This window comes from Callorhinchus milii, unplaced genomic scaffold (genome assembly GCF_018977255.1).
Source record: "Callorhinchus milii isolate IMCB2004 unplaced genomic scaffold, IMCB_Cmil_1.0 Scaffold4, whole genome shotgun sequence".
NCBI lineage: Eukaryota > Metazoa > Chordata > Chondrichthyes > Chimaeriformes > Callorhinchidae > Callorhinchus > Callorhinchus milii.
In genome coordinates this window covers 21,082,105-21,107,245 of record NW_024704745.1, presented here as the reverse complement: position 1 = coordinate 21,107,245, position 25,141 = coordinate 21,082,105, and the positions used below count along the sequence as shown (strand labels likewise).

Genomic DNA, 25,141 nt, shown 5'->3' with positions numbered 1-25,141 from the left:
GAATTAATTTCACTGTATATTTGTGGGCGAACCACGCAGCCAATTGCGCACAGCAAACAGTCATGGATTGAAAATAACCAATTTTATTATTTTTTTTTGGAGGGATTATTATTAGGCTCTGTGTGGAGTAAGGAAACTTGCCCAAGGTTTCGCCCTGCCTGGAATTGAACTCAGGTCTCTCACTTGCAAAGCGAGTGCTCTAACCACTGAGCTACAGGACTCCACATCTGGGGATATAATGCATGTCTCCACCATGGATCTCCACGTATGTCACACCTTTCCACGAGAACATGGCTCCAATCCAAGATCTCCTCACAGCTGAGTTCTCATAGAGTCTTCACCTCCACATATAGCCAACATGTAGCATGTGCCAGCATGTGCCAGAACTGCCCTCTTGATGTTGAAAGCAATGTGAAAGCAGCAGAGGCTTGAATTGCAGCAATATTTCCTATCAGTGCTCCATTTCAAGAAATTATATTTTTGCAATGTCTGCTACTGAAAATGTGCAATGCAAAAGTGGCTCAAGTGCCTGTGTTAATATAATTCATATGGCTTCTACATTACGATGAGCTTATTTTGATTTAATTGCTAAAAGTCTGTGCCAGGATGTAATTCTTTGTCTTTCAAAAGAGACTGGAGCATACTGCAGATGTCTGTTGCTAATGTATTAATGATTAATGATTAATACATTAGCAAAGCTGTTAAATCATGGAAAGTTACATAAGGTAAAAAGACTAGTTCTAAAAGGCTTGTACTTCTAGTTAGTAAAAGTGAATTGCCACACTCTATCCCACGGTCCCTTCGCCTCGCTTCCTCCCTTGCATCCTTCAAGGCTGGTCTCAAGATCCTTCTCTTCGACCGTGCCTTTGGTCTCCCTCCCACCTCTCTGCCTTCCCTCACCTCTACACCACCCCTCCCCCATGCTTGGGCCCCGACATCTGACTGTTCAGCGCTTTGGGACGTCCTCCCGATGTGAAAGGTGCTCTATAAATGTAATTTTGTTGTTGTTGCTGGTATGCTTTAAAACAGGAAGGGTCTGATAAAGCCTTTGACATTGTAACACCTTGAATTGTCAGTGCGTCTGTGGAGATTCCTCTCTCTGTCGGCCCATTAGTTCTGTACATTTTCAGCTCGCACTTTCACATCAAAATACTAATACTATTGTATATATATATTAGATTAGCTGTACCCATTGCAGCTATGCTTGCAACCAAACAATCCAATATGGAATGTAGATTGACAAACAGACAGACATTTCATCTTTATCTATACTCATCTGGGAGGACTCCTTGTGGGAGGATTCAGCACTTTAGAAATATAATTTTGTTGTGGCCTCGGCTTAGCTTAGTCAGTGTTCTTTATTTTGTTCCCATCGCTTGGCTACGAACACGCTGTGTGACGCAGGATGCCACAACGCCATGGGTAGTCGATGCGACCACCAGGTGTAACTGCAGTGTGTGGTCCATACATAGGTGCCCTGTGACGCATGATGCCACAGTGCCACTTTGACTCGGCAGCCACCAGGTGTAAGTGCAGCAAAAAATGCAAAACTGAAAATAAATCATGAACAATATGAGATACCCAAAAACAAATATTACCATGTCACTCCCAGGTGCAAGACCTTTCCGATGAAGTATAAATCATGTCTCTACGTCAAAAGGTTATTCAGATCCTTCTTGAAACGCAGACAGACATTGTCGTTTTATTAGTATAGAAGAAGATAGATGATAAATTACTCCAATAGTACTATAATATTAGCTGATCAAACATCAAGAATGCTATTATTACTATTAGAACAATACCAGCAGTGTTTATATAGCTCCCTTCACATGGGGTAGTGACTCAGAGCTCTTAACCCCGGCCTATTAAAATATGTACAGGTAAACACAATTTTAAATAGAAATAAAAGATTTAAATAGTTTTATCTTGCTTCACGTGTTCCCATTTATTTCCTCTTCCTTATTTTGCTTTTTTTTTTAACTGTTTACCTTTCCTGCCTCTCTTTTGCTATCTGTCTAACTTTAAAACCTGTAACTTTATCACTTTACTTTCTTTTCCCAGAGCGGAAGAACCTATCATTTTATGAGGTTGGAGCAACTTTTCTTTTCAACAAAACGTTTTTCACAGGAGTCTCACAGTCTGAAATCAGCTTTACAGATGAGTTTTATAGCCAGTAAAACGTTTAAAGATTGAAGTTTCTTGGGGAGTGGGGAGGGAAGGTAAAGAGAGACTTACGTCAAAGTTGTAAATGGGTTTGTCTATGATGTATTTTTATGTTTAAAATAGGAAGTGATTGAGTAAACAAGACTGCAGTCCCCAAATCCCGACATTGAATGTTGCTTAACATTGAAAGGATTGAAATTCTTTATACAATGAATAAAGGAGTCCTGCCTTTTTACACTTGGTTTCTTGCTGAAATCACCCTGTTGTGATGGAGATCCAGCCCACTTCCCACAAATTCTGCCCCTGCCCTTTGATCATTAGTATTACTGCTTTGTCCTTTTCAACGGGTCCACCCATCTGCTCCCAAAACCTTGCATTAGCTTGCTCCCTCTCACCTTTGTGGTGGCGGAAATACAGGGGGATTCTGCAGTAGTGCATACTTTCTGATGTGTGTTTTTTTTTAAAAAGTGCTACTGTGCCCAGCTGCTCTCAGCAGGAAAATGACATCATGTAATGTTTTTTTTAAATAAAACCTTTTTGTGCAGATTTTCTTTCCATTTTGCCAACCCCTTGTGCCTTCTTGGTTCATGAGTCATATTTAGGATTGTGTGAGAAAGTTTGGTCCTAAATGACTAAAGATTAATCATGCTACGCTGTATAATATAGTAAAGGTTTGAATGTTGGGTGGAGGTGATTATTCTCTCTGAAGGGGAGTTTGGTGTGGGTGGGGGGCTCTTTGGAGCTGAACTGTGACGTGCTTGACAATGGAATATCGGAAATGAGTCAATCCTCTGTGGTATCCAGTTCCTGAGCCAACTGGGAATACAGTTTTCCAGAGGACTGTTGATGAGACTAGCCAGCCAGACTTATTAGCAGGATGTGAAGTGGCAGAATGGCATTAGAACAAGGCCACTCAGCTCCTGCAAACAAAAGCCCTAATGAGTAGGGTGGTCCTAGTGGGAAGCTTGCTATATAATGCTTTCAATGGCAAGCTATGTAGTTTTACTGGCTAAATCCAGCAGTATCCCAAAAGGGCAATGACATATCTGGCCCTCCAAATCCTATCAATGAGACAGGTTGGCAGTCCTCCTGCCAATCTGTGCCTAATACTCTCTGGAATTGGGTAAGCAGGATGGATTCCTCTCAGAAGAAGTGTGCATTCCATTGCAGACGCAGGGAAATTTCCATGTATAGGTAGCATACGTATGTGAAATTCTCAGTCTGGTTTGGATCCGGCTGACCCAAAAAAAGGTGGAGGTGAGTCGAAGGTGAATCTTGAGGTTTACTCAGGTTTTATTTAAACAATTTGGCTTTCTTTCCCTAACACAGAGATCACCCAGATAGAAGACCCAAGAGCACAATGGCGGCGGGAGCAAGAGCGAATGCTGAAAGAATATTTGGTGGTGGCCCAGGAGGCTCTGAATGCCAAGAAAGAGATCTACCAGGTGAAACAGCTGCGTCTGGAGCTAGCCCAAGAGGAGTATCAGCAACTGCATGACATGTGCGAGGATGACAGGGTATCTTACGTCAGCTGTAAGTACATTTGTCTGATGGAAGTTGATGGTTGGTGGAAAGTTTTACCTGTAGAGGCATTTTTGTATTTTAATGTTAAAGCAAGTCAGATTTTACTCATGTGTGGATTTAGCATAGAGTGAGTGGATGTAATCTGATAACATTTTCACAAGCCCCATCGGTTAACAGTGCTACAATATAACGTTGAGTTTTGGGGGACAAGTCTGTGTGTGTGTGTGTGGGGGGGGGGGGGGGGGCAAACTAGAGGGAGAGAGATCCATGGAAGTGAAGGTGAAGGTTGATCAGACAGATATGAGGCCAGTCCAAGATTGTTTTCATCTGGGAGAAGATTAATTGAGATTAGTCAGGACATTTATTCAGCAAGAGAATTAGAATTTCCATTTGTTGATTCATGTAATGTTTTGCCTCTGGGAAGATTTCTGGCAGCTAAACTCTTCCCCGATATATAATCCAAACCGGAGCGTGGAATCTTGAGCTCTGGCTTGGGATGAGAGATTTTCGATTACACCAAAAATACCTATAGCTGTTCCCGAAGACAATCCGGTTCCAAAGTCAACTGTTATAGACACCCATTGTTATAATGCACTCACATAGACACAATCTATTGCTGATGTAGGGAGAATGCTACCGCAAAGCTGGTCAGCTGTGCTCTTGATCACAAAGCTCTTTTCATTACTTGTCAAATAACAAGAAATGGTGCAGGTGTCAGGAGATCAGCACTCACCCATACAGTGGCTTTGATTTCAAAAAGAGGAGTTTGGCCTCAAAAGAACTTACTTTACAGGGTTGAGGCCAATTCAACTATGTTCTCGCTGGCCCCAGGAGTCAGAAAAACATTTAAATTGGAGCCTGAATTTGCTTATTGCTCAGGTTTGTTCCAATTTTCTTAAATATATGTATTAGAGGATTATATTTTTTTTACCCCCTTTAGACTCCTTTCTTTCCCTTTCACTTTGGTGCCAATGATGATCCCCTAACAAAGCCTGAGCAAGTCATCTGTTCCCTCTGCCCTCTAATAGAAGCAGGGAGGGAATGCCTTGCCATCAGGACCTCCTGTGGCAGCATTTAATCCCTGTTCAGCACCTCTCCTGATTTTTGCCGATATTTACATTTAAAAAAAAACATAAAGGATAGATCGTGGTGTTGGAAAACACTAGGGCCGAGTAGTCGATTAGTCTGCTTTTTCAAAAAGGCTAAGGCTTAAATTAAAGTATTTACTCAATATCGCTACACTTTACATGAAGGAGCTTATAATACTCATGAGTGATAATAATTATCCTTACATTTTATATAGCTATGTTTACATTGAGAAGACATCTCAAAGCACTTCCCAAGATAATGTAAAGTGGAATGACATATTTTGTGGATGAACTGCTGAGAGCACTATGCTTTATACAGTGGTTTTACTTGTGTTGTGATAAAGTGTGTTGCCAAAGTTATTGTTGTGTGGATGTTGCATCATGTATAAGCAATAATATACAATTGAACATCCTTCTGATTTTCTTTTCACAGCTTATTCTAGCTCATCCTCAAACACAAAATATGATCCTGACCAGATCAAAGCAGAAATAGCAGGTAGAAGAGAAGCGGTAAGTGATCTTTACAACAATGTTAATTGGATTATATTCTATTGTTTGTGGTTGAAAATTGGAGACTCCAATTTCCAAATAGACTTAGCCTGTAAGACCATTTTGCTTTAAAATGTAAGAATGTGTAGGAACGTGGACCCAGGTATTCCGGGTTACACCCTCTTGTAGCAGAGACCAATTCCCTTGTAGTTTTATTTGGCTAATCTTCTGGCCTTTCTTCCCTTCTCCTCTCCTGAAGGCACTGCCTATTACTGGGATAGAGTTCCTAGCCCCATTTGTAAATTTTACAATAAGTAATAATTATATTTGATACAGTGAAATGTTTCAAAGTGCTTACACAGTGGAGTGAATGTTGCAATTTAGAGGAGTATAAGTATCATATGGAGTGTACGTAAAGGCATGGACAAGTTTACTTGAATGGCCTGTTTCAACAATGTAAAGTTCTGTGTAATTTAGGTCAATTGATTTGCTTATGGTGCCACACAATCCAAATATCGAAATCACCAATGTTTTTTTTTGTGTGCTTGTGGAGTGGTGGGGGTAATAAGGTGACTATTTTTGTTAAAATTATTAAGATGTTAAACTCTCATCTTTAAATTATGTTACGTGTGTATTTTAGAAATATTTTTAAATAGTGTGTGGTTTGAAACTTGAAACGTGTCGGGCATTGTGCACTACTTAAAAAAAAGTTATGATGTGTGACCCTTTATTATTCCTATTAATTATAGTCTTAGGAAGATTTGGCAATAGAATATTCACTGTAAATACCTGCTTTGTTCTTAGCTCTCCCGATTAAAAAGAGAACTGGCACAGATGAAACAGGAGTTGCAATACAAGGAGAAAGGCGTGGAGACATTGCAGGAGTAAGTGTAACATTCACCTTTCCTAGTTAGTTAAATCCTGTAGATTTAACTACTTGTTTTATCATTTCCAAAGTTAATAGTTTTAAAGTTTGTGTTTGCCTGAGAGTAGTCTTGACAGACTCCTACCAGTGAGTCATAAGTTACCAAGAGATTGGACAAAAAGTATTAGATGTTTTCATCAGAATGCATATCTTACTGCTTCAGACATGTATGTGATAGAATGGTAATATTTGCAGTGGATATAAACTGTACATCTTCAATGACAGTTTCTTTTATTGTTTTTGTAACATGAACTGTGTGCACCTAATAAGATTTAGCGCTTCGATGAGGTACTTGGGATTGCACAGTCAGACCATTTCAAAACAAACTGCTGTGGAATGCATTAGTGATTATATTGCATAGAGCTGTAGGAGTGATGGGTGACCTGGGTTCTGGAAAACACATTTGTAATGTATAAACCCTAAGGATGTTGCCAGGAAACTGCAGTCCTTATCGTTTCAGTATAACTTAATAAAAATTAAATTTCCCCATTGCGCTCCTAAGTGTAGAAGGGCAGAGGGAGAGGTTTGGTTTTATGGTGCTGTCTATCACCAGTCTTTCTCTGAATGTTTAGTTATTTCACTTACATAATTCTAACCTTCTCCTCAAGGACCTCCTGGGAAGTAAAGGTATGGAGCAAGGACAAGGAAATGTGGTGGAAAGATCTTCCATGATCTAATAAAATGGAGTCTGTAGCTCAGTGGTTAGAGCACTCGCTTTGCAAGTGAGACACCTGGGTTTGATTCCCGGCAGGGTGAAACCTGGGCAGGTTTCCTTACTCCACACTCCTGATAATAATTCCTCAAAAAAACAGTAATAAATTGGTCATTTCAATCCACGACTGTTTGTGGGACACTGCTGTGCACAATTGGCTGTCGCATTTTGCCCACAAATATACAGTCGATTCACTTTACAGTCTATTCTAGAAGACATGATAAGGTGCTATATCAAATTCAAGGATTATTATTATTATAAAATGCTGGAACAGGCTCGACGGGCTGAATGTCCTCTTCTTGTTCCTAAATGCTTTGAATACATTTTATTGTTAGATGAAGAAGATCTAGGGTTCAGATCACAGATTATGCTGAGTTGAATAGCCTGCCAGCAGTCTAGTTTGTGCACATGAAGAATGGCAACTTGGGTAAGCTGCCTGAGGGTAGTCAGATCCTATGGAATTGTACTGCAGTTCAGGAGAAGAGAGGGGAAGAAAAATTAAAGGAACAGAGATACCTTAACTCCCAGAACATTTCACCATGGCTCCTCTGACTGGTCTGGAACTGTCAAGCGCCCTGGGATGCTACCCTACGTGAGGGGAGCTATATAAATGCAAGTTGTTGTTGTTGGTTGTTTGTGTTGCACCCATTTGGAATTGCATCCAGGTTATTGAGACTCCTTCAATATATAAATTTAGGGGTGGTGCTTTCAGTTCAAAGGAAAGCATGAGTTTAGAAATCTATATTTTTCAGTTGCAAGGATCTGTTCGGCCACTGCGGTCTTCTATGCAAGAAGGTTGCTGTGTGCATCTTATAAAGGCTTCATTTAGTTTAGAGTTTGGTTTAGAGTGATGTGGATTGTGATTTTGAGCTTCTTCATGTTGTGAAAGTAAAGTACTGGGAAATAACATCCTAACACAAAAACTAGCATAAAATATAAGTTGGAAAATATTACAATGAAAATTGTATCTATATTGTTTGGTTTTCAACCAAACTATCTCCTAGCCCTCCTAGCCCTCTCCTCTTTAATATCTACGTGCTCCCCCTTGGTGACATCATCCGCAGACATGGGGTCAACTTCCACAAGTATGCGGATGACACCCAACTCTATCTTTCTGCCTCCACCCTTAACTCTAGGACCACTGCGGTCCTGACAGACTCCCTGTCGGACATCAAGTCCTGGATGAGGGCAAATTTCCTACAATTGAATGTGGACAAGACTGAGGCCCTCCTGATTGGCTTGCGCCAGCGCCTCAGCACCTCAGGCTCTGTCAGCATCAATCTCCATGGTTGCACACAACTCACCAAGCCAGTCTTATGTGTCTTATTCGACCCTCAACTGTCTTTTCTCCCCCACATTCAAGCCATGACCCGCTCTGCCTTCCCTCACCTCCGTAACATCGCCCGACTCCGCCACTACCTCACCCCTCAGGCTGCTGAAACGCTTGTTCATGCCTTCATCACCTCCAGGCTCAACTATGCAAACGTCCTGCTTGTCGGCCTTCCCAACTCCTCCCTCCACAGGCTGCAGATAATCCAGAACTCTGCAGCCCGTACCGAACTCCATGACCCCATCTCCCCCGTTCTCGCCCGACTCCACTGGCTCCCTATCCTTCAGAGGATCCAGTTCAAGATCCTGGTCCATCCATGGCCTCGCCCCACCCTACCTCTGTGACCTCCTAACCCCCTACCAACCTGCCCGTTCCCTCCGCTCAGCCGGCTCTGACCTGCTCCATGTTCCCCGATCCAACTGCCCCGCCATTGGCGGGAGAGCCTTCAGCCACTCTGTCCCCAACCTCTGGAATTCCATCCCCCAGTCACTCCGCTTTGCCCCCTCATTAGCCTCTTTTAACTCCCACCTCAAGACCCTCCTCTTCGACTATGCCATCGGCCACCCCTCTTCCCCTCCCCTCCCTTACCCCCCAAACCCAGCTCGGGTCTGAAATGCTGTACTCTGTCCAGCGCCTTGGGACATCCTCCCGACGTGAAAGGCGCTATACAAATGTAATCTTGTTGTTGTCATTTGTTTTGAATGATTTCTACATTTTTCATCTACCTGTCATGGAGAGAATAAAAGGGAAGAAATTTAAAATTGCCAGGTTATAAGTGTTGTACTCTAAGTAGGGATGAAGGGTTTGAGCATAAGGCAAATGCACCATTGTTAACTTCTCGTGTTTTGTTACTAGTTTCTAGGGAGAGAAGGTCTTGATGTTTGTGTGATGGTCTTGTGTTATACCTCCAGGAAAGGGATTGTGTGAGGAACACTTTATGAATTTGTGTGAAAGAAACAGTAATAATAATAATAATCTTTGCATTTGCAATCATTGTACTTTTCACGTCTTCTAGACGTCTCAAAGCGCTTCACAGAATAGACTGTAAAGTGAATTGACTGTATATTTGTGAGCGAAATGCGGCAGCCAATTACAGCAGTCTCCCACAAACAGTCGTGGATTGAAATGACCAATTTATTATTGTTTTTTTGAGGGATTATTATCAGGCGTGTGGAGTAAGGAAACTTGCCCAAGGTTTCACCCTGCCGGGAATCAAACCCAGGTCTCTCGCTTGTGAGGTGAGAGCTCTAACCACTGAGCTACAGGACTCCACAGAAACAGTAGTAGTTGTTATTGCATTCTTCAGAAAATAACTGTATAAACACTGATTGACAAGAGTATTGGAGAATAGATACAGAGCAGACTGAGATGAGAAATGTTTTTTTTCACAACACATTGCTTTATGTGTTGCTGAGGTGGAAGAGTAGTGACTGTTTTCTGTGGAAGGAAGAAGACCTTGGTTTAATAATGGAAACATTATATAGTTGATTAGCTTGCTTACATTCTTTTGGGGTGTGTATACCTTTGTTAACCCTTGCCTCAGGAGATGATGGTGGGAGGGTGAAATCCGTGTTAGAGTTAGTATTGCATGATTTGTGGGAGGAGAAAGCTTAATTGGGCCAAATACCTTTCTGCATTCAATGTTTTCTTATTGTTTTCTCCTCATTTTGTAAGTATTGTCATTGTAAGTGCAAAATAAGTACAGATTTGCAAAATATAACCCTGCTTCTCCCATGTTTCATCTGCCTATAATTTAAGCTTGCCTGCTTATTGTAATATTTAATTGCTAGTGAAACAGTTGTTTTGCTGTCGCTAAGCTTAATAAGATGAGCAATGCTGAGCTGCAAGCTCTCCATATGGAGACGTGTTCAGCCCTGGAAATCCTGACATACTTTTAGAACAGAATGCTATTGTTAGCTGTTAGCAGAGCAAGCACAGATTAAATATATTGCATGGGGCACCGGGCAGCACAAACAAAAACTAGGGTGATATTCAGATAACAGAAAAACATACAGAAGTGCTTTGGAACAAAGAATGAATTGTTTGTGGGTCCCGGGCAGGGCTCATTGAGACCTGGCTGCTCTAACAGTACCTGCTGTTGATGGAAAGCTTGCAGGAAGCAGGCTGTGGTTAGGTGAGGGAGAGTTGCCAGCAGCAATGATGTAAAAGTCAGCAGCCGTAACAGAACTTTCCATTCTTTCAGGATGTGCTGCATATCTTTTAGGGAGGATCATTCAGGGGCGAATGCTAAGCTTCCACAAGATGTGAAGTAAAATAACATTTTCCCATTCCCCGTCCAGTTTGTTCAACAGACTGAGGCTTCATTGGTGTAGAGTAAAAACCATATGCACTGCACGTGAGCCCACTGTTGAAATATTTAGCTGATGCAGAAGTCAGGAGTTTTATTTGAACCTATCGCCTCCATAACATGAGAGAAAAATATTTTAATTTTTATAGGGCCATTTGCACATTGAAACTTATAAGATGCCCTTTCATGTCATAGCACTTTGAAAGCAAGTGTGTCAGTTGGTAGTACCCTTGCACCTCTGAGTCATATGAATGTGGAAATCACGTCGGGACTTGGAACCCGTGTAGTTTAGGTTGATATTTCATTGCAGTGCTGGGGTGTGCTGCATTGTTGGAGGTTCCATCCCTCTGATAAGATGTTAAACCAAGGTCCTTTCTGCCTATCCACTTGGACTTTAAAGATCCCATGGCACTATTCGAAAAGAGAACAGAGTTTTTCTGGGTGTCCTGGACAGCAATCTACTGAATAAAACACAAAATATTGCAGATGCTGGAAATCTGAAAACAAAAACAGAATTCGCTGGGAACACTCAGCATCTACGGAGAAAGAAAAGTGAGTCAACGTTTTGGGTCCACGATTCTTCGTCGGAACTGGACCCGTTCTGATGAAGGGTCGTGGACCCGAAGCATTGACTCACGTTTCTTTCTCCGTAGATGCTGAGTGTTCTCGGCGACTTCTGTTTTTGTTTTCAACCTACTGAATAACATTGGTCACTCACTCCATGGCTATTTGTGGGATATTGCTGTGGCCAAATTGGTTGCCATGTTTGCTCACAAAATACACAGTTACACCACTTTACAGTGTTAATTTGTGAAGCTCTTTGACACGTTTTGACAATGTGATAAGGCACTCTATCAAATGCAGGATTATGATTATTACTGTGAAGTGAGTATCTTGCTTAAAGATATTTTGGCAGGAACTAATTCTATAATAGAAGAAAAATGTTCCCTTTGTCCAGTTCAAATCTACCCTGTGGAGAGTAGTGCTGAATTAGTAGATCAATTAGTGCTGAAGTAAAGCTTGCTTTAAATTAAAATTGAAAAGTTACATAATGCGTAAGTCACTGTTGTATGTTGCGGACTGTTTCCTGTAATGATATAATGAAATGGCAGGAAAGGCTGAATAGCCGGAATATTTTTTTTCTATGTTTCTAGTATGAATCAGAATAGAAACAGTGTAGATCTGATTTGATTTCAGGATCAGTTTGATTTTCAGTATAAAGCAAATTGGTGCAAATCAAATTCGACTCTCCTTTGTCTCTAGTAGACTCTCAGGCATTCCAAGGGTTGACCCAAAAGCTTTCAAGGATCATATTTTAATGTTATTAAAGAGTCAATAGAGCATCTTAGTGCTCGCAGAAATCAGGCATTGGTTTATTTAAGGGTTTGATTGCAATATGGAGCAGAAGTTTAAATTAGCCTTGATTGTTACAGTGCTGGGAGCAAAGTTCCAGCAGTTATAAACACAGCCAGAATAACTTGCTTTTACATAGCACCCTTCACGTTGGGTAGCATCACGGAGCATGAGTGCCTCTGAGACATGGCTGCCTGTGGGAATGTCATATTTGTAACAAAATAGTACTGGCTCTCCATAATTAAATATTTTACTAAATGTTTCACATATTTCAAGAATTCCAATCTTTTAGATATTTCTGAGTTCCTCTTGATATGAGCATGCTCCTAACCATCCACTTGTCCTCTTCACTTGCTTATAAGTTATGATTGATTGTCTCAGTAATTTGAAACTCATTTTTGGATCTTCGCCAACCTTGAATAATTGCCTTTATCCGGATCCTTTTCAAAGCGTGCATTCTAGCAGCATTCCATGTATTGAACCATATGTCTATAAAAATTATTCGCTTGAGCACAACCTCATCACCTTCTACAGCCACGGTCTGTGAAAATCTTCAGTTTATCTTTTAAGTGAAATCTGCAGTGATTTCTCCATGTGCCAGCGCAAACGTCCAAAAAAANGTGAAAAAAATCCTTGCATTTGATAAAGTGTTGCGCACACTGAGAGGACATCTCGAAGACCTTCGCAGGATTTACTATAAACTGTATTTTGTAGGCAAATGCAGCTGTTGATTTGCACTCAGGAATGTCCCATAGACAGCCATGATGTCTATATGTCCCGTAGACGGAATGACCAATTTTAATTGGAGGAAGACACCGGGAAAAAGTCCGTTATCTTTTCAAATAGTGCCTTGGGATCTTTAATGTCCCCCAGAACAGACAGAGGAGTTAATCAATTATCTGATAGATGCCACCTCTACCAATGAGCACAACCCCAGGGTTCCATTGGACTATATGAATTCAAAGTTCTGACCTGGGGCTTCAACCCACATCCTTCTGATCCAAAGGAGAGAGAGCTACAAACTGGGCCAGGCTGACACCTAAAGGAACAAGGAATAATAATAATAATAACAATAATAATAATCCTTATATTTGGTACAGGAACAAATAGCACAACTACATATTTAACATAAACCAAACATATTCAAATTTAGTGCATTTTTTGGAAAGTTAACTTTGAATTGGCTTTGAAGAACAATGTTCTGCTTTTGTTGCATTCTTTGTTGGCAATGGGGTTGAAAATTGCTCGAACAGGAAAACCAGGGCAAATAATGAGAGGGTGCGAAAAAGCATCTCGGAACATAAAGCTTGTCTCGTAAAGGTGAGCTGTGCCTTGGGGCGGTGGGGGAGGGGGCGGGAGTCCTTCATAATATGCATTTACGTTCTAAAGTGCTATTCCCACCATTTACCCTGCAGTTTTCATGTTTACGCTTTTTTTTCTAACTCTATCGTCTTTCTCTGCTTCGCTCTACAATTGTAATATCTTTAACATTCTGTGTATTATGCACATTCCAGATATGACTTCAAGGTTCTGGACTACATTGTAAGTTAGCATTGTCTTTGTTCACTGCCCTACAGTTTATGTTTCAGTTTATAAGTGGTCATATCCCTCAGCTTCAAGAAATCTAAGAAGAGGGTCTAAGTCATGAAAGGAATTTACAGCTATTCCATGGAGTTTTACTACAGTATGTTAAAAATGTCTATGTGCATTGATTTATGATCAAATGGATTTGAAATGCAACCTTGGTAGGTTGACCAAAGGCGGGGTTTGTTTTAAATAATAATTACAGATGACTTCTTGGGCTTGAGGCTAATGTGATTTGATACATGGATGAATCATGTAGTGCATCAGTCCTCGGAGATGGTATTAATGCATGGAATCTATATTGTGGGGAGGGAGGAGGGGGGCGAACACAATAAAGTGGAGCAATTGAACAAGTGCCTGGCCAGCAGCATTGCATAGTTTACTTTAAGAAAGGAGGTGAAAGGCCAAGTGAAACACCACGATACTAAAGAGATCCTGTGAAGACAAGTGGGATAACAACTGTCATTGACCCACTGCTGTCAACAGACTTCATTTAACACATTAAAATTGTGTCCTCAGATGTGCACTGGAAATGTTACAATTGCATAAACTGTAGGCATTTTAGGAGTTCCACAGTGCCTTAGCACCAAGATATTTGGACTAGGAGGCTCAGGTTTGACTTCTGGTCTTTAACACCCATGCAATAAAGGGAAGATCAGCCAAGATTCTCAGTCCTCATGTCTGCCTTGTGAACATTAAAACATTTTAGGGAGAGCAAAAGGCAATGACAGTTTTGTATTTTTCTTATTTAGCCAAATCAGCCCCATGTGAGTTGAGTGGAAGGGTGTCCACATCCTAGAGAGCTGTGAATGAGCAGGAACTATTAAAAACTTGCATGTGAGGCATTTTTTCCTATATTTAAATGCCTTGGTATCCTTTCTCTTGCTCATTGTACAGTATTCCCTAGTTTCAGGATGAAATGTTTGGCATTCTCTAAGCAGAGAAGCATGAACTTTGCAAAATCAACAGCATGTGCTCTGCATAAGGCTGGATTTTCAACAAGCAAACCAGTATATTGCCATTAGTTTGAAATTTAGTGAACTGCAGCATTTCAGCCAAACATGTTTTTTTTCTCTCCTTTGTCACCTTTGACTGAGAAACGTAATGTTATCACTTTAGTCTCCATCAAAGAAGCTTGTTGACCAAATGTGAGATACAATCAGAATGGGTTGCGACCTGCACTGCAACCCATTCTGATTTATTCATTGCTCAGTCCCTGTTGGCAAGCTGGGACGACATAATAATAACAATAATAACAGTAATAATAATAATCATCCTTGCATTTGATATAGTGCCTTATCACGTCTTCGAGATGTCTCAAAGCGCTTCACAGAATATACTGTAAAGTGAATTGATTGTACATTATGTGGGCGAAATGCGCTAGCCAATTGCAGATAGCAGTGTCCCACAAACAGTCATGGATTGAGTGACCAAACAGTCGTCACCATCTTTAAGTACTTGAATTAATTACCAAGGTTGTTTATAAATTTGTTGAACATTTTTAAAAAAAAGTTGTGTCATTAAATAAATTGTATGTTTTAGAAGGTAACATTCAATGAATTGAAATTGTTAGATATTTATCTTGCATTTTAAGGTTCACTTTTTCCGATTCCCAAGGGCCAAGAGGGACAGGAGTGTAACCTGCTCCTAGCCTTCTACATAGAAACAGGAGTAGGCCATTCATCCCTTCAACAACAACAACAACAAGATTCCATTTATAGAGCGCCTTTCACGTCGGGAGGACGTCACAAGGCGCTGGACACTTGGGTCAGGCCTGTTCCGCCAGTCAGTTAGATCATGGCTGTTTGTACCTCAACTAATTTTGTCAATTCCAATTTCCTGCTTTTTCCCCATATCCCTTGATACCCCAAACTACCAAAAATCAATCAACCTCACTCTTGAAGTCTTTTGGGGGAAGAGAGTTCCAGATTTCTACTACCCTTCGAATGAGAAAATGCTAACTAATTTTACTCTTAAATGGCCTGGTTCTAATTTTAAGACTATGCCCCCTTATTCTGGATTCCCCCACCAGAGGAAATAGCTTCCCTGTATCTACCCTATCGAATCCCTTTATCATCTTAAACACCTCAATCAAATCACCCCTCAACTTTCTAAACTCAAGGGAATACAATCTAAGTTTATGCAACCTTTCTTCGTAGCTTAACCCCTTAAGGTCTAGTAACATTCTAGTGAACCTCCAAGACCAATATATCTTTCCTGAGGTGTGGTGCCCAAAACTGAACGCAGTCTCCAGATGGGATCTGATTAATGCTCTATACAGCTGAAGCATCATTTCTTCCCCTTTGTATTCCAGGTCCCTTGAGGTAAAGGCCAACATTCCATTCACCTTTTTGATTATTTTTTGCACCTGGGAACTAGTTTTTAGTGATTTGTGGTTATGGACACCCAAATCTCTTCGCTTCTCCACAGTTCTTAGTCTCTGTTAAGAAAATATTTTGTTTTATCTTTTTTCGATCCATAGTGGATGACCTCGCACTTCCCTATCTGCCACAGCTTTGCCCACTCACTTAATCTGTCTAAGTCCCTTTATAACTTCCTACTCCCATCTACACAACTTACTGAGCCTCCTAGCTTAGTGTTGTCTACAGCACTGCAACATTCTGCCTTTGCTGCCCTTGTGTTGATTACTGAGAAATGAGCAAGTAGAGACCAGGTGTCACATCCATGCGTGTGCGTGTGTGCACATGCTCACATGTGTATGTATACATGAGTGTCAATGAGGCCTCCTTTCCATCTCTCGTGTGTGTATATCTGGCCAAAAATTTCTAAATTCACCATGTGATTATGGGTGTGAGGCCACATTTGCTGTTCAGTGCATTTTAGATGATCATGCCAAGCTCTGAGTTTTCCCTTCTAACCATACCTTCTCCCCTCCATATAGTTTTATTTGAGTCTGAAAATATATTGCGACATTGAAACATATTTTTGAAATAAGCTGTACTTTTTTTCTCTTCCCCCCCCCCCCACCACCCTCTCTGAGACTATAACTTATGAAAGTTAGAAGCTTCCATACGTTTTGAATATTTGAATGGTTTAGACAAAGACAAAACAGCCTAGACAAAGGAGATAAATCAGCATTTTCTCTTTCAAGGTTTCCACAGTGTTGTGTGTTATTCACGTACTCGCGAACGTGTGGTGAATTATTGTCTCATTGTGAATTCACTGGTGTTAGACCATTCATTTTCACTGCGTGCTCAGATGAGAAGTTCAAATAAATCTGGAACTCTTCATGCATGCAGGAGAAATTTAAAACATTTCCTTAGAAAGCTGACAGACCATATGGTAATTATTAAACATGGCAAGGTTAGTGCCTCTGTGTTTATTTAGTTTAGTTTGATTCCATTGGTAACAAAGTTGGTTTGACTAGCCAAAGGGCGCAACAAGGATGTCCATGATTTTGAATATTAGCTTTTCAGAGATTCGCTGTTAAACTTTCATCTGATTTACTGCATTGATTTCTAGCTCCAGAACATATGCTGTCTGTTCGATAGCAACATTGACTGCCTACATGTAATGGGTTGTTTACTGCAACATTTTAGAATGGGTGTTAGACAGTAAGGATTTCTATCATGAGGTGTACTTAGAATTTAGAGCAATGCTGGGCAGAATGCCATTTGACCTGAACTAAACACTTTCTTAAATTCAGTGTAGGGGTCAAGAGGAAATGCTTGTTAGGATACTCTGTTTTATAGGTTTAAGGAAGGTGTTGAATTTGCAATACCTCTTAAGTGAACTCCTTAGTTAGGTATCTGAGACATGCAAATCGTGACTTTCTGGTAAGTAGTAGTTTGTCCTATTGACCTTTAGGAACTACTCCGAAATGATCTACGTTCGGAACTTAGTTCCTGTAGGATGATGGGAGTTCTGGGAAGGTATATCTCAAAATGTTTTTGACCGTCTTTTGAGTCATCTTTCCTCTCCCCATCCATCTTATCTCCCACCCCCAGTCTGGGTGCCCCTTCAACACTGCGAAGCGCTTTGACACATCCTCGCAGGTTGTTTACTCTCCTTTAAGGACTCCAGGAGAACAGAAACACAAACATTAAAGAAAAAAACAAGGTTACGTGTACATATGATGCATTTTATTTCTCTAATCCAGGATTGATCGGAAAATGTCAAACAGTCAAACCAACTATAAACTGGGTGAAGCGCAGGAAATAATGAATGAATTGAGAACAATCAAGAAGTCAATTACTTCAGGAGAGCAGGAAAGGCAGGACCTTATTCAGGTAAGCCATATCCACATTGTTTGTGACTCACAAGATGTGCAAATATATTCAACTATCGGGATGGCCTGCAGTGGCCTAGGGCCTGTCTTACTTAAAGGTGTAATATAAGTGCAAGTTATTTTTGAGAGTAGTCTGTGATATTTCAAGGAGTTCCTATTCTTAGTCTGACCCATGTTGGAAAGTACCAAGTAATAATAATCCTTGCATTTGATATAGCGCCTTATCAGGTCTTCGAGATATCTCAAGTAGAGAGGATTCCCCTCCACCCCCACTAAAATATTTGGAAATTATTTTGTTTGTATTTTTGTTTAAGCACACCTTGATTGCAACAACACTGTTACTTCGGCTGATAAGATCTGACATGGACCAGAAAATACCAGGGAGAAATGGGATAAAAATAATTCAGAAATGTTTGTTTAGTCAAAGTGCTTCAGGTCAGGAAACCAGGGATTCCGAACTTTAATACAGCATCTATCTGTTCATAAATATCTACTAATATACCTGGATTGCATTCAGATACCATGGTCAATGAAAATAGAGAATACAATGTTCCTTCTAGGTTCCTCTCCAAAAGTAGCCTGGCTCCCAAATCAGATGGGTCTGCCAAGGAATGAATAGTGATACTCTTTGATTTGATATTACTTGATATAGTGCCTTATCATGCCATCAAAGGTACTCCAAAGTATTGTTGATCACAAATCAGTCAACCTGTATTAATATGGGGTGGGGAGAGAAACGAAGCAGATTGGTGACTGGGAGCAGGGATTATTTCCATTGTTTCCATTCAGCACCTGCTTATCCCTCAACCACAACACTACTGGCTCAGTTGGTCCTGGCTGGACAAACAGTGTGAAGCTTGTCAGATAGTGTTTGTCATGGTAAACTGTGTTCTTAGTTGGCTAAACGTAAAGCATTGCCTCAATGCCGACTCGAGGGTCCCAAAGTTGGCTCTTGCTAACCTAGGTCTAAACTTTCTGGAATTATAATAATAATAATAATCCTTGCATTTGATATAGCGCTTTTCATGTCAGGAGGACATCCCAAAGCGCTTCACAGAACACACTGTAAAGTGAATTGACTGTATATTTGTAGGCGAACGCGGCAGCCAATTGCGCACAGCAATGTCCCACAAACAGTCGTAGAATGAAAATGACCAATTTATTATTGTCTTTGGTTTTGGAGGGATTATTATTAGGCTCTGTGTGGAGTAAGGAAACTTGCCCAAGGTTTCGCCCTCTGCCTGGAATTGAACTCAGGTCTCTCGCTTGCAAAGCGAGTGCTCTAACCACTGAGCTACAGGACTCCACAATTATATATGCAAGGTGCAACCCTCTGATGAGAGAGTATGCATTCCATTACTAGGCACAGGGAAGCTTTACATTAGTGGAACTCTCAGTCTGGCTTGGATACATTTAAGCATGGCGATGGATTTCCACATGTGTCAGACACCCAGCTGATCACAAGAATTCTCCCAGAAGTTACTATAAATCTAGATTGCCCAGATGGATGGTGTCAGAACAAATTAGGCATTATTGATTGATGAGCAAGATGTGAGTTGCTGCGTTATCAGACAGCAGGAAATGTAACAATGTGGCAGTACCATTTCCCCTTTGCTTCAGAATGGAGTACACAACTTCATGTGGTGCCTTGACTAATGGATTAGCTGAGATAGGAACTAATGAGTGAAGCATATTGTGTCCTGGGTCTTAAAGGGCCTGAAATTCCATGCTAGAACAGCTCACTGCATTGTGCGGATTACCCTCCTAACATTCCACACGGATTAATTTGTTGCTTTTCACAGGAAATGTGTTTGTTACAGTCATAAGCATAATGTTACAATGAAGCATGCTTTTAGATGTATTTAGTCATTAAAACATTCTCTTTTGATTTGGGTGATAGATACAAAGAGTGTGCCTGGCATTTACAGAGATTAAACATCTCCAAATCTCTTTAACTGGCAACCAACTGTGTTTGCGATTTTTGTTATCATAGCAGGGTTTTAGGTTTAAATGCTGATTTTAATCTTGCCACAATTACTTACTGGTATGCTTATGACTAACAAGGCTTCTAAATTCAGCTTCGAACTGAATGCTATGCACTGACTCCTTGTATTTATGAAATAGCCTTGTAAAATTTTGGCTGCAGTTGCGAGGTAGGCAATAATCTAAGACCTGACAGATCCAGAAATTAGTTGAGGAGATTACAGCATATTTTCCATGCAGTCTACAGCACAAAATGCAATTTACCAATCACAGTCCAAAAACATCAATCAAGTTGTACTTCTCACTTCCTCCAATAATGTGTTGCTTAAAACAATCTCCTTGACAATGCATCCTTTTATGCGATTAGTTTTTCCTTTTAAATTTGGAAGGCATAAAATTATGCTTTGGCTCATTTCTTGGAAAAGAGTACGGCCCTAGTAGTATTGGCTCACAGTAGGGTAGGATTTTACTAGCTAAATGGCTTCAGTCTGGTTTGAGGTCAACCACTTTTCAGATAGTCAAATCACAGTTCATTTTCCTTTTAATCATGATGAGGGTGCAGTAGAATTAAACTCATAATCACTCCACTTTGCATTTCAAATTGTGTGACCTCTATCAATTTGACTTCGTTATTAGCTGAAGTGCTGGAGGAGACTCTGGGATTTATGTGGCTAGAGCAGAGGTTAGCACCTATAAATGGTGAGCAGTGGAGAATCGTGTCAGTTTGCCTGAATTAGTAACACTTTCTTCTCTGGGTTGGAAGAATTTGGATTTAAACCAAAGATTAAGATTTGTACATATGGTCTATGCTGTCAGCAGTGCAGTCCTGGGGGAGTGCTGCACTGCTGGAGGTGACGTTTATCCTGTTAACCCTGCAAGCCAAAGCCCTAATGGGTAGGGTGGTCCTAGCTGGCAAGCAGCGGGAAAGCTTGCCGGACAACAATATCAATGGCAAACTATGCGGTTTTAGCTGCTTAGACCTAATTTTCTCCTTTGTCTTCCTTGCCCTGACTCCCCACTCTCTATTAGCCCTTAAAAGCCTCTCCCTCCCAACATGCCCAAGTTCTGATGAAGTGTCGTGGACCCGAAACGTTGACTCACTTTCCTTTCTCCATAGATGCTGTCTGACGTGCTGAGTGTTCCCAGCAGCTTCTGTTTTTGTTTCAGATTTCCAGCATTTGCAGTATTTTGCGTTTTGGATACTCATTAAGCATGGTGATGGGTTTCTGCATGTGTCAGACACCCAGCTGACAAAAAACAAAACAATAAAAAGGTGACATTTATTAGATGAGATATTAAACTAAGATCCAATCATGTCACAATCTCATAAAACATTTCACAAGTAAATTCTGTGAAATGTAGTGAACAATTTCATTGGCAACCTTGATGGGCAATGGTCCCACAAAGAACCATGACGTAAATGACCAATTATTCTGGAGGATTGTTGGCCAGGACACCGGGCGAAACTTTCTTTATGAGATTTTTAACGTTCACTTGAGAACTCTGGTTTAAAGGTTCATCTGAAGGATGGCACATTTGACAATGCATCATTCCCACACTACTGCACTAGAGTATAAGCTTGGAAGCAGGAATGAGTGAAAAAGTGAAGGGGTGGGTAGTCCTGGGCAAAATAGATTTGGAGTGGTTTCAAAGTGGGTATAAAAAGATGAAGACAAGAGTGACGTTGCTTGCCATGTTCGTCTACAAAATTTCACTTTACAGTATATCCCTTGAATCAAAATCAAAATGATATTAAATGTAAGACTTGTACATTAAAATATAATTTACATTTATATAACTTCTTTTACGTTGGGAACATGTCTCAAAGCATTTCACGAGCTAAAGTACAATTGGTTGCAGACCCAAGCTAATGAGTGGCAGCTGAAGAGGATGGGGAGGGAAAAAGATGATTGAAAGATGACTGCGGTCAAAGAGGTAAATCTTGAGGCAGGGTTTGAACACGGGGGGTGATGAGGGGAGCAAGTCAGAGGGACTCCAGAATGGCAATTCAGCAAATGGAGGCAGAATCATGCATCATCCACTGTATGTTCGCCATTTGTACGCTGTAAACTTTCAGGGATTTTTTGTAAATTGTAATAAATAGGTGACTCGAATGATCCACATGTTAACATAGCCTTGCTGTCAGTATGTTTGAGCTGAAGGACCTTAATATTTCTTTTATCTCACTGTTCAGAGCCTTGCCCGACTAACAGATGAATTCAGGAATAGCTGTTACATTGGGAACTCCCTGCAGGATCTACGAACAAATGCTGGCTTAGCCGTTGATTGTTTATCACAGCAGTACTCTGAAGCAAGTTCACAGACTGACATCATCGGAGAGGTATGTTTTGAAATGCTAAGTCCTATTTATAAAATTCTTTGGCTACCTTACAATGTGATTTCAGACTAAGTTTGCAGACTGCATTTCTTGTGCACTTTTACAAACTGGGCCTGGCATTTTGTTCTTTGCACTACATATAAAGTGGATCCCTGTTGTCTTTTCAATTTGCACTACACAAAATGGGCATGGGGGGAGGGTGGGGGTCTTCGATATAGTATTGCCTTGCTCAGGGCAAGGGGCATATGGTTCCTCATCTGGAATATGGCATCCAATGCTGACCAAACAATGTTCCACCCTAAACAATGCGGACATTTGAGTTGTCTACTTGACACTGATGCCTCTTCCTGTGTGATGTATGCTTTGTGCAGGAAGTGCCACTAAAGTCACTTGTCAGCGATGTTAGTAGCGCTTCCTGTGCACACATGTACAACACTTCCTGTGTACACATGTACAATTGGCATTAGTATCATCTTGATGACCTATACGTCAGCCATTTTATCACACCTCACTTACAATCTGATCTTGGACCCAGATGACTATTATAAAAGGGGTTTTCCTGTAGTTAACAGATTGGTAAGTAAAAGGGTTTCAAGCTAAAGTAACCCCATTTTTCACACTTGAGCACTTTGAACGCCCAGTTTGTAGTGCCAATTTGTTGGATTTGATTTATGACATTGGGCACTCCGAGAGAACTAGAATCAGATTAATAATAATAATCCTTGCATTTGATATTGCGCTTTTCACGTCGGGAGGACCTCCCAAAGCGCTTCACAGAACACACTGTAAAGTGAATTGACTGTATATTTGTGGGCGAACGCGGCAGCCAATTGCGCACAGCAATGTCCCACAAACAGTCGTAGATTGAAAATGACCAATTTATTATTGTTTTTAGTTTTTGGAGGGATTATTATTAGGCGTGCGGAGTAAGGAAACTTGCCCAAGGTTTCGCCCTGCCTGGAATTGAACTCGGGTCTCTCGCTTGCAAAGTGAGTGCTCTAACCACTGAGCTACAGGACTCCACAGATGATAGTGGGGGAACACAAGTTCTTGGTAGATGGCTCCCTATATTGCCAACTAGTAAATAGATTTGCTTGATGGAAAGAATATATTCAAGCCTGAAATGAGAAAAGGTCCTTAAGCCCATCAAGCCCAATACTTTCACAGACTGTGTATTATCTAGCATGTACTCAATAATTTTATCTCCTGAGGTAACATTCCACTTCCCACTTCCTGAGTCCAAAAATAATCCAATACACTTTCAGAGGCTGTATCCACACAGGTATCTATACTATTCAGGTCAGGATAGCAGCTTGCAAAGATGACTCACCACTGGGCTCTGGTCCTTTCAGCTTAAGAAGCAGAGTGAACGTGGTTATTTCATCATTTCATTCCACACTGTCTCTTCAAAAGATGGGTCACATTCCACCTCTTGTCTGCAGCAAGCAGAACTGCCACTGGTTGGCCTTGCAGTACTGTCAGGGCCATGTGCAGCTTTCAGGGGCTCAATGGTGCTGCCACTTATCAGTTTCTTGAGAACAATTTGATCTACAGTTACCATTGTCCTGGTGTGGCGAGGAAGAAAATCCTTTCGGATAGTGTTCTGCTCATGTTCTGAGCAGAATGTGAGTTCCACACTATGCTTGTCACAATGCAGCTTCCAGCCTCCCCCCCCCCCCAAATCTTTTCAACCATAGAATTACAATTGTATTTGGTTTAAATGCTGCCTTTCGTGGTGCTCACAACAAACTATTCGATGCATTTTTTTTACACATGGGTGTTTTTTTCACAATGCGACTTGATGGCTCGAACCCAATGGTGGCCAACCTTTACGGTCGGCCAACAAAATATATTTTCTTGTTTGAATATTTCTTGATTTATGCCACAAATCAATTTTTTTAAATTAAGAAAAACTGCTCCGCCCCCTCCACCCAGCGATCAATCATGGACTTACCTAGACTTGTATGAGTATTCATAGGGCCACTTCTTGACTGCCCGCAGACCACAGCTTGACCTCCAGTGTTCTAACCTACACAGAACAGAAGGTCACAGGTTTGAGTCCTTGACTGTGTTGAGTTAGCAGATCTCAGTCGGAGCACCAGCTGAGTGCTATAATTTCGTACAGGGGTTTATCAAAATGTGAAATGTTTTGCCAAAAGTGCTGTCGAGGCTGAGGACATCTTTTTAATCCTGTTATAGTCTCAACCTCACTTGTCAGTGGTGGCAAAGCATTCCATATTCTAGTCACCAACTATGTAAAATTGTAGCATCCGAACTGGTGCCCGTGTCTGAAACTTTTGGAAAGGAAGAATAGAATATAACAACGTGCAAGGATTGCAGTAAGTAGAACCATGTTATGAAGTGGTTTATTGTAACGAGAGTTTGCTCATAGTGTGGTTGGGTTGTGGACCTGACATTAACATTGGTTGGGATTTTGTGGACGGCCCTCCACTGCATTATAATAAGGGTCTACTGTCGTAGATAATTGATAAGCTAGGAGCAGCTTAGGCTTCATATACTGAATGAATTCCTCCTATGCTGTAATTTTTATTTCTATATTATATGGTTAATACAACCGGCTATGGAGGGGGAAATAAGTTACAGATCCCCTAAGTGACACTGCTGGTTATTGTAAAATATTTTAAAATATTTTAACCTTTTGAAAAATACCATTAGTAGTTGAATTTACCTGCATTTTGTAACAATAAAATTGAGGTTTAGGCTTACTGTGTCCAGTTAATCACTCATTTTTCTTTTGAAGTTCTCTTGTGGAGGAAGGTCCAAGCTGCCTGACAAAGTCCGACTTAGTTGGCAGTATGAAGAAGCTAAGAAAAGGTATGAAATATAAAATGTATCATCGTGTTCACAGTCTCTGAATTCTACATCTTGTTCTATCTGTGTTTCTCGCCTTTTCTTGGATATTTTTATTTATTCTCTCTATGATCGTACAGTGGAGACAAAATATGTCTTTTCCATGTGCAGAACCCATTTATCAGCTTTCTACTGTGAACCTACCATTTAATTATTGAACCTCCACTGTACTGTACTGTACTGAATATATGCTGCAGATGATCCATGCCGACTACCCTCAATGT

At 40.8% G+C, this 25,141-nt stretch overlaps 1 protein-coding gene across 1 annotated transcript in view; it reads left to right on the top strand.

Annotated features, from left to right (window-relative positions):
* Nucleotides 1-25,141, top strand: part of wwc3 (WWC family member 3) — a 111,454-nt gene that overhangs the window by 58,003 nt on the left and 28,310 nt on the right. Inside the window, exons 3-8 of the mRNA XM_042334542.1 lie at nt 3,493-3,696; nt 5,209-5,285; nt 6,069-6,148; nt 17,597-17,726; nt 21,903-22,049; nt 24,808-24,881. Coding sequence (XP_042190476.1) covers nt 3,493-3,696; nt 5,209-5,285; nt 6,069-6,148; nt 17,597-17,726; nt 21,903-22,049; nt 24,808-24,881 — 712 coding nt within the window. The remainder of the gene's footprint in view (nt 1-3,492; nt 3,697-5,208; nt 5,286-6,068; nt 6,149-17,596; nt 17,727-21,902; nt 22,050-24,807; nt 24,882-25,141) is intronic.